The sequence below is a fragment of the Osmerus mordax genome, chromosome 22 (assembly GCF_038355195.1).
Source record: "Osmerus mordax isolate fOsmMor3 chromosome 22, fOsmMor3.pri, whole genome shotgun sequence".
In the NCBI taxonomy this organism is placed as follows: domain Eukaryota; kingdom Metazoa; phylum Chordata; class Actinopteri; order Osmeriformes; family Osmeridae; genus Osmerus; species Osmerus mordax.
Genome location: NC_090071.1, coordinates 3,280,502 through 3,288,254, shown reverse-complemented (window position 1 = coordinate 3,288,254; position 7,753 = coordinate 3,280,502). Strand labels below are relative to the sequence as shown.

Genomic DNA, 7,753 nt, shown 5'->3' with positions numbered 1-7,753 from the left:
GTCGACATACTTTTTCCTCGGAAAAGATTCAGCAGAGTTGTCAGTTATTTGCATACTTCACATTCACCAACAACGTGAAAATAAATCAGATATGAAGCCTCATAAAATTGGGTATCTAATTATGGTCTTTGTCAACCAACGTGTAAAAACATTGGTGACAAAACAAGACCGAAAATTATGTCTATGATTCTTGGTCCCCAGAATGCAGTCTCTCAAAACTTGGCCCATCAGTGGGCAGCGGAGAATTTCAAACGCTTCTGTTTTTGTCTTTGGTTGCAAAACCATACTCGAACCACGTTCTTTTTAAGGTCCAACTTTTCTGCAATAGCGGCTATCTTCTCGGAGGACGGGCGAGGTTGTACGGCGAAGTAAGCCTCCAAAGACCTCTTTTCGGGTGCCGCTATTGAGGTCCTCTTGCGTTTCTTTTCTCCTCCGTTGAAAATGTCAGGTTTGTTCATTTTCTCCCTCTGAGCCCCCTCGGCCTCCTCAAGCCACGCTTGAAGAATGGGCTTGAGCGCAATCATGTTGTTGTGAGACAGAGTCAACGATTCGAATCGACAAATGGTACTTTGGCTTAGCGAGCCCACGCCGGGTATTTTAAGATTAGCCAGTGCACCACCAACATCCGCCTGGGTCACCCCGAGCTTGATCCTTCTCTGCTTGAAACGCTCCGCAAACGCTTCTAGTTCCCTGGGGTCTGTGTCCGAGTCATTGATAGAAGGGAGTCCGTTATTTGTGAGTCCTGGTCCGCCCTGTCCACCCCCGTGGTGCCCAGGTAAAAGACCGTGGTGGGTTAGAGGTGAATTCATGTTCATAGCAGCCTGGTGGGAGAGGTGGCTCAGGCCGTGCATGTGTGAATGAGGGTGGGCAGAGGTGGAGATCAGCCCGCCGCCGCCACCTCCACCTCCCCCGTCGTGACCACCGGACATCAAGGCCAACGACGGGGAGCTGATGTGATCCATTAGGTCTGGAGGCTCCAAGTTTTGGTGGTGGTGATGGTGGTGGTGGTGATGGTGATGGGCCAGTGGCACGGTGGAATTCGACGAGCATGGCACTGTGTTCATCGTGTGGTAAGTCGCGTCCGGCTTGAACGGGTGCGTCTTGCCCTGGGACACTGCCATATCCACCGCTGCCAGAGCTTCAGCACGGGCCAATAGGGTCTCATCCAGGCTGGCGAATATGTTGCTCTGCAGCTGCAATGTGGGATAGAGAGGGAGAGACAGACATGAGAGGGTAAAGAAAATAAGGGAAACGAAGAAAAGAGAGAAAGAGAAAAAAAGATGAATAAATGGATCTGTCAGTTGGGGACCCATGACAACACGTAACACAGAAAGAATATTCTTTTAGAAGCTCCAAGTCATAAAAATTAATACAGAAATGGTGAAGTCTGAGCTTTGTGTGAGCATCCTTTCAAAAAAGATCACAGGCGTTCGGGTGATTGCCGTGGAATACATGAAAAAAACATTAAGCTCGCAGCGGCGTGGCAGAATGTGCCTCGGAGCGCTCCTTATTATTGTGCTCGCGCCATACACAGTGCTACATGCAACCGGAGCATGGCAAAGGGACGCCAAAGAGAAGTTTCATTTACCTGTGGAGTTTGCAGACAGGCTCTCCTTATGGCTTCCGAACTGGAATGCAGAGTGGTGTACTTGTGCTCGGGTAAACTCGGATGCATGGCGAAGTGAGGCTGTTTGCTGTTCATGGACATCATCTTTGCGAGCTTCTCCAATTACTTAAAGTGCACAAGAATGGGGTAAAATAGGCTTGGACGAGATGGAAAAAGAAGTCATAGACAGCGATCCTTGCTTGTCCAGGGATGAGGCAATAGTTCGCTGTTCTGAGTGCAGCCTTGAGCCCGAAGATCACACAGAGATGCCTGCAGTCTCTGAGACGCACTTATCTGTCTACTGTTTCCTACTGCTGTGGATGAGAGGGGCTCTTACACCTGAGCGCCTCAGATCTCGTCAAGCGAGCTCGGCTTCTCTCGCGAGACATAACAGTGCACTGCACAACGCTGTCAAATAGTCTAGCCGCTCCGAGCGCATGCATGCAGTAACTCATGGAGACGCACGCGTACATGGCTTCCAGAGGGCATGCTTCGCACTACAGCAGACACTGTCCGGGCAATGCTTGGGTACTTGTCTGTATAAAGAATAGTGGATGTTCGTCCAACATACAAGCCGTTATGGTTATTTGCCGCTATCTAATAGAGAAGTATTATAATGTTTTACTGTTATAGACTTAAAGTATCTGGGACCTTCCAAATTGAAGACATTAACAGTCAATGATCATTTCTTTCTTTTACAAACTTCTGCCAGAAACAATCTCTGGATAAATACAAATGCAGCTTTTGGCTTGATTTTATTTATTTTTTTACCTGTCTGATACGCCAACTGATATTGACGCATGGAATAGACTAAATGTGATTCGACATTAAAACTCCTTTAATACATCAAGACATTTTGAATGTGTATTTTTGGCATCGTTTCTTAATCATGCAGGGTTATCATCATAGAGCATAGTGGGTGCTTCCGTACAAACTGTCCTTTGGCACTGTCCTGTATTAGCGCCTCCGTTTCTCATCCTAACCCTTGGAGGTAATGAGGCCCCCACCTTCAACCATTAAGGCCCATCACCGCCAGATGAACACTAAACAAATTGATTTAATATCTAGCGTAACCTTGTACACAGTCTTTACACAATTAATTAATACCAATGAATTAACATTTCATTTATTCAAACGCGCAACGGTTAGCCAATTAAATTTTCATGCAGTGATTAGAGGTATGTGAAATATACATGATATCATTAAATTTGCATAATAAATAGCAACGTCGTGCAACACGGGATTGCCTCGGATGCGTGAGGTCTGAAGGGTAGCAAGGTGCCAACATGCATTCTTTATCTAATTTTCAGATTTATTGTAATCTTTCCATTGTGAAAGTACACCATCCTTGCCCATATAACAAGTGCAGAATGACTCAAATAGGCCTCGATAATTAATCTTATAGCTCAAATGAAATGAACTCACAAAACATGGTTTCTTGGCCTGCCAGTTTTAATGTCGTCAACATATAATCTCATCACAAACGTAATGCTGTAATCCACACTGCATCCCCAGTACAAAAGTGAACTAAATGCAATTTAAACCTTCCTTGCATGATACCTTTGACAGAGAAAGCATTACAGTTTCATATATTTGCCATGAGGTAGATGTTAACATCACATTACATATCATGAGGGCAACAACGTGGACAAGCAGATTCAGTGGTATTGTACAGTCCTATATTCAGATACAAGAGAATGTAATGGGACCAAAATACTAAACTGCCCGTCTGGATTAGTACAGCTCAACCTTCCTCAGACAGGAGAAAAAACACCATGACACTCCATAGCGTTTGCACAGACGAAGGTTTAACTGTACAGCGAGTTGAAAAGATTCACCCTGACCCACTTCGATGTGGACTTGAAGAGTTGATCCATCACATGTACTTGGACAGTTTGGAAGGGCTGGTGAGGCTGAAGGGGCTGTGGGTGCGCTTGGTGGGGTGACCATTACTGACCGCATGCCTGTCTCTTGTTGTGTTCCCAGGTCTCCCATGGCAACCAGAGGAAGAGGAGGAAGCGGGAGAGGGGCTGTCATGGAGGTGGGTGTCTGAGGAGGTGGGCGAGACAGCGAAGCCACCCTCCTTGTTCTCCGTCGACGGGGGATCAAACAGCAGGTCGAAGGACAGTTCGTCGGTTTGGGAGGGCTGGCTTGTGTCCGCTGTGAGGCCCAGTCCTGGACCGTCATCCCCAGCCCCGGGTGAATCTCCAGCCCCCGTTAGGGTGGAGGCGGCTGGGGCCACGTACGGGGATGAGGTGGGCTTCACATCCCTGCTGGTCACACTACCGTTCTCCCCAGGCCGGTCCTTCGGCGAGCTCGGACGCCTCTCCGCCACCGGGTCACGGCCCAAGGCCGGCAGCTCGTCGTCATTTGCCCTCGGCTCCGGTACGAGGGTGGCGTTGAAGTCAGACGAGTCCGCGGACCTGAGGGAAACCAGGGACAGCTGGGAGCCACGGCTACTGGTGCTTTCGCCCTCCAGCATCATGGAGTCCAGCTCGGAGATCTTATCCAGGTACGCGGCGTCCATGGACGCCTCGCTGGAGGATCCTCTGGCGTCGGTCTCACCTCGCTGAGGGCTGCGGTGCTGCTGCTCTGGTTCGCTGGTCCCAGTCAGGTGGGTGGAGTCGGATCTCTGCCAGGCGGCCCAGGGCGCAGGTTTAGACCCAGAAGACCCTGCCTCAAGGGAGCAGGCAGGGGACAAGCTGCTACGGTGCAGCTTACTGAAGCTGGGACGCTTGTTCTCCCCAGAGCAGTCTTCGAAACTCAGCCTCCGCAGGTACGAGGGAGGCTTGCTTCCCGGCTTGTCCTCTAGGACCTGCGGGCTCTTCAGGCTCAGGGACCGGAACGCCGAGGCAGGAGTGGAAGGCAGGAAGGGGTCAGAGGTTGGGCTTTTGGTGTCCTTGCCACCCAGCCTGCTCAGCATTCCCCCAAACACGCTCTGGTCAGGGACGGCCAGGCCCGAAGTCGTGGTCAGGAGCAAGCTGCCTCTGCCGCCACCCGGGATGGTCTGAGACAGTCCTTCCAGGTTGGTGCAGATGGAGGTCGTCTCCATGTCACTCAAACTCCTTCTCATGGCTGAGATCCTCTGTTTACCCACGCAGGCCCCCGCCCCCACCCCAACCTCCCCATTCTCCTGGCTCTCCAACTGGGTCTCGGGACCAGGAGCGGGTGCCTCTCTTTGGTCCGAGAGTCCCCTGTTCTTGGTGCCGGCCGCCTGGGCCTCCAGGTCTTCGATATACTGGTCACTGCGCTCCAGCGCCCTCCTCAGGTGGTCCAAGTCGCGCTCGTGTTGGTGGATCTTCGCCTCCAGCGCTGCCACGGTGTAGCGGCCAAACCTGGGAAACAAGATTCACAGCTGTTTCTATACATATGTCCGTTATTTAACAAACCAATTAGTTTAATTCATTAATTAATTTCACGTAATAAAAAAAAAAAACTAATTTAAAAAAAGATATTTTATGCAGTAAATTATGGGTTTGTGGAAAGATCAACGAAGATCCAAATGACCACCACAAGCCTAACTCTACAGAGGCTACCACCACGTCAACAGTATATGTCTTGTGGACAGATGTGTTGTGGGTTCACTACTGAGGATTTACAAGGCTGATCAAAACAGTCAAGACAGATGGGTAAAACATTAGACCCAGGGGCCAACAGTCTTCATCCCACATACAGCTAACATAAAGGAAGCAACATACTTCTGAGGAGATCTGCTCGCCACCTCGGATTTCAGCCGCATGTTCTCCTGAACCAGGTCGATATTCTGGGACCGTAAAGTCTTGTTAGCCTGGAAGAAGGTACATGATAAAAAAAAAATATATATATTATTTAACTTTTAAGAATACATTCTAGCTTCCCAAAAATGATGCACTAAGATACAAGTTCTGTTAGAGGTCATTAGCCAGGGCCATAGAAACAGTTCAGAGTATCATTATGTCAACACAGTGAAGTATTTCTAAAGTAAAATGTGTCTGAAGGTCTATTTGTTAGTTATCAAGTGGTGATTGTGTGGCACTGTGTGTTTGCATGATAATTTTTCATGGACTTTAAATATCCCAAAAAGATGCAACTTCCCAGGTTGAATAAATACTTGAACACCAAAAAAAAAAAAAAATCAAACATCATCCTGCCTCTTTCAGTCTCTCCATTTCCTGTTTGACTTCACAGTAGCGGTCCGTAGCTGCTCGCAGCTTATTGGCCCACTCCTCCAGAACGTTGAGGTCTATGTTCCTGTCCTGTTTCTGAGACAACGCTATGGGGCTAGGCTCCAGCACGGTCCTCAACTGAGACTCCAAGCTCTGGTTTTGGGATGTCAGGTCTTCGTTTTCTTTGAGGAGTCCTTCGATTTCATCCTGAAAGTAAGACGATAAAAAGATGCTTCAGAGTCATCAGTGTGTGTTGACTAGGGGAACGGCGGATTCAGTTTCTTTTCACACAAAAATGAATCTGTCAATATATATTTTTTCTTCCTTTTTTTTTTTTTTTTTTTTTTTACATCAAATGTAAATATTTGTCATGTTCACATTTTATCCATTAAGCAGGTTATTTTATCCAAATCAATATAAAAATGGTGCACGTAGAAGGTACAGCAATATGAATGTTGATGAAATCTAACAATACAATAAATTATCCATATTACGAATATGTTTTCATTTAGAAGACACTGTTACCCAAAGCAACTACCAGGAGGGGATTAGAACTTGCAACCTCTTGATCTGCAGTCAAGCGCTCTGACCACTTAGCTATATACCTAATCATTGACTTACACCATTGCAGACGAAATCAAAGAATACCAACCTCATACTCTTTCAACAGAAGCTCTGCCCGGGTCTTCCTGAGTTTTCTCCTGATCGAGTGGGTCTCACAAGGCTCGCTGTCGTTGGTGCCCCCTGAAACAAAGGACAATCACCAAACCAGTCATAGCACCCAGCTATAACTGTGACTGCCTATGTGCACGTCCTGTTTGACGGTGTTAGTCGTTTAAATGCAGTGTTTAACTAGCTTTGACTGTATCCATAATCAACACGAACTTCACACGTTTAAAATACGGTGGATGGATACAAGGCACTGTATGGAAAACTTAGCGTCACTTGTTTTATTATTTACTTTTTACAATAGCAAAGTCTTCCTTGTAGACAAGACTGTAGCAAATCAGTTAGCGTTAAGTTTCTCTGTTGGATTGTACCTAGCTAGATGGCAGCTCACCTATGATCTCTCGACAGGGGTTGTCTTGTGTAATGGCGACCCTGCATGCAGGACACTGACTGGCTGTCTTCAGCCACATTTCGATGCATGTTGAACAAAACACGTGGTGGTTGGCACATACAACAGGCTGGCGGACCTGCAGAAAACAAAGAGACCAAGTTGTCGTTCTTATTCTGTGACGTTTGCTATGACAGCTCAAGAAAAGGTTTGGCTAGTTGATTTAGCTTGCTAGCTAACTAGCTCTAACCACAGTAACTAACAACTAAAAAGCTAGTCACTCGGTTTGTATTGTCTTGCTAGCAAGGTTGTTGATGCTTACCTACCTAGACTAGCTAGCTAAACAAAACTCAAGAAAAGCAATCATTGGCTGGCAAAAGTTAGCTTACGAAATGAGCTAATTTGCAAGTTGAACTCGCTCAAAAAAATTGAGGAACTCAAGAAAGACATGCCTGCCTGTCTGTCTGGCGGGAAGATAACATTTTGATAAAGGTTTTGAATACAGGGACTGTAGGTCTAGCTATCCAAGCACTTGCTGTTACCTTTCCAAGGCAGACATGGCACGATATAGGCAGAGTCATCGAAAGAGTCACGTTCGGGAAGTTTTGTTGTGCCATTGTGTTATTCTCGAGTTCCCGGAGCTAGGCTATCCATCCACGGAACAAGATGTTAGCAAGCTATCCGGCTAGCTAAGTCAACTGCTGCTGTATGTGCGAGGCGTCCTTGACTACAAACAGCCTTCTTTTTGGACCAACACCGCCTTCAAAACAACTACGGAAAGCCCAGTGGGTACGAAACCCAGTGGGGCGCAACCAGTCATCAAAATGTTTTTTGGGGGTTTTAACCATTTTGCAAAACAACCCTGATATGTTTCATCTTTATCAACAAGCTCTTATGCATTTAGAAATTATTTTTGCAAAACATTTGCAACATTTAAAAACAACA

At 46.9% G+C, this 7,753-nt stretch overlaps 2 protein-coding genes across 2 annotated transcripts; both read right to left on the bottom strand.

The window, feature by feature from the left end:
- Positions 1-227: 227 nt before the first annotated feature.
- Positions 228-1,711, bottom strand: pou4f1 (POU class 4 homeobox 1). Its single transcript, XM_067260731.1, has 2 exons — positions 1,589-1,711; positions 228-1,193 (listed from the first exon to the last, which is right to left on the bottom strand). Exons 1-2 carry the CDS (start codon positions 1,709-1,711, stop codon positions 228-230), a joined length of 1,089 nt encoding a protein of 362 aa, XP_067116832.1.
- A 1,338-nt stretch (positions 1,712-3,049) lies between these two features.
- obi1 (ORC ubiquitin ligase 1) lies at positions 3,050-7,531 on the bottom strand. The gene is made up of 6 exons (XM_067260512.1): positions 7,351-7,531; positions 6,812-6,947; positions 6,404-6,495; positions 5,737-5,958; positions 5,305-5,393; positions 3,050-4,941 (listed from the first exon to the last, which is right to left on the bottom strand). The coding sequence occupies exons 1-6, from the start codon at positions 7,423-7,425 to the stop codon at positions 3,483-3,485; spliced, it is 2,073 nt and encodes a 690-aa protein (XP_067116613.1). The 5' UTR covers positions 7,426-7,531; the 3' UTR covers positions 3,050-3,482.
- Positions 7,532-7,753: the final 222 nt, after the last annotated feature.

Bases quoted from the DNA above. Each gene is read 5' to 3' on its own strand.
- pou4f1 (XM_067260731.1), bottom strand. From the start codon at position 1,711: ATGATGTCCATGAACAGCAAACAGCCTCACTTCGCCATGCATCCGAGT. The intron at 1,194-1,588 runs GTAAATGAAACT...CCCACATTGCAG, and splicing joins CCTGTCTGCAAACTCCACAG to CTGCAGAGCAACATATTCGC.
- obi1 (XM_067260512.1), bottom strand. From the start codon at position 7,425: ATGGCACAACAAAACTTCCCGAACGTGACTCTTTCGATGACTCTGCCT. The intron at 6,948-7,350 runs GTAACAGCAAGT...TGTTTTCTGCAG, and splicing joins GCCATGTCTGCCTTGGAAAG to GTCCGCCAGCCTGTTGTATG. The intron at 5,959-6,403 runs GTTGGTATTCTT...TCTTACTTTCAG, and splicing joins TTCTGTTGAAAGAGTATGAG to GATGAAATCGAAGGACTCCT.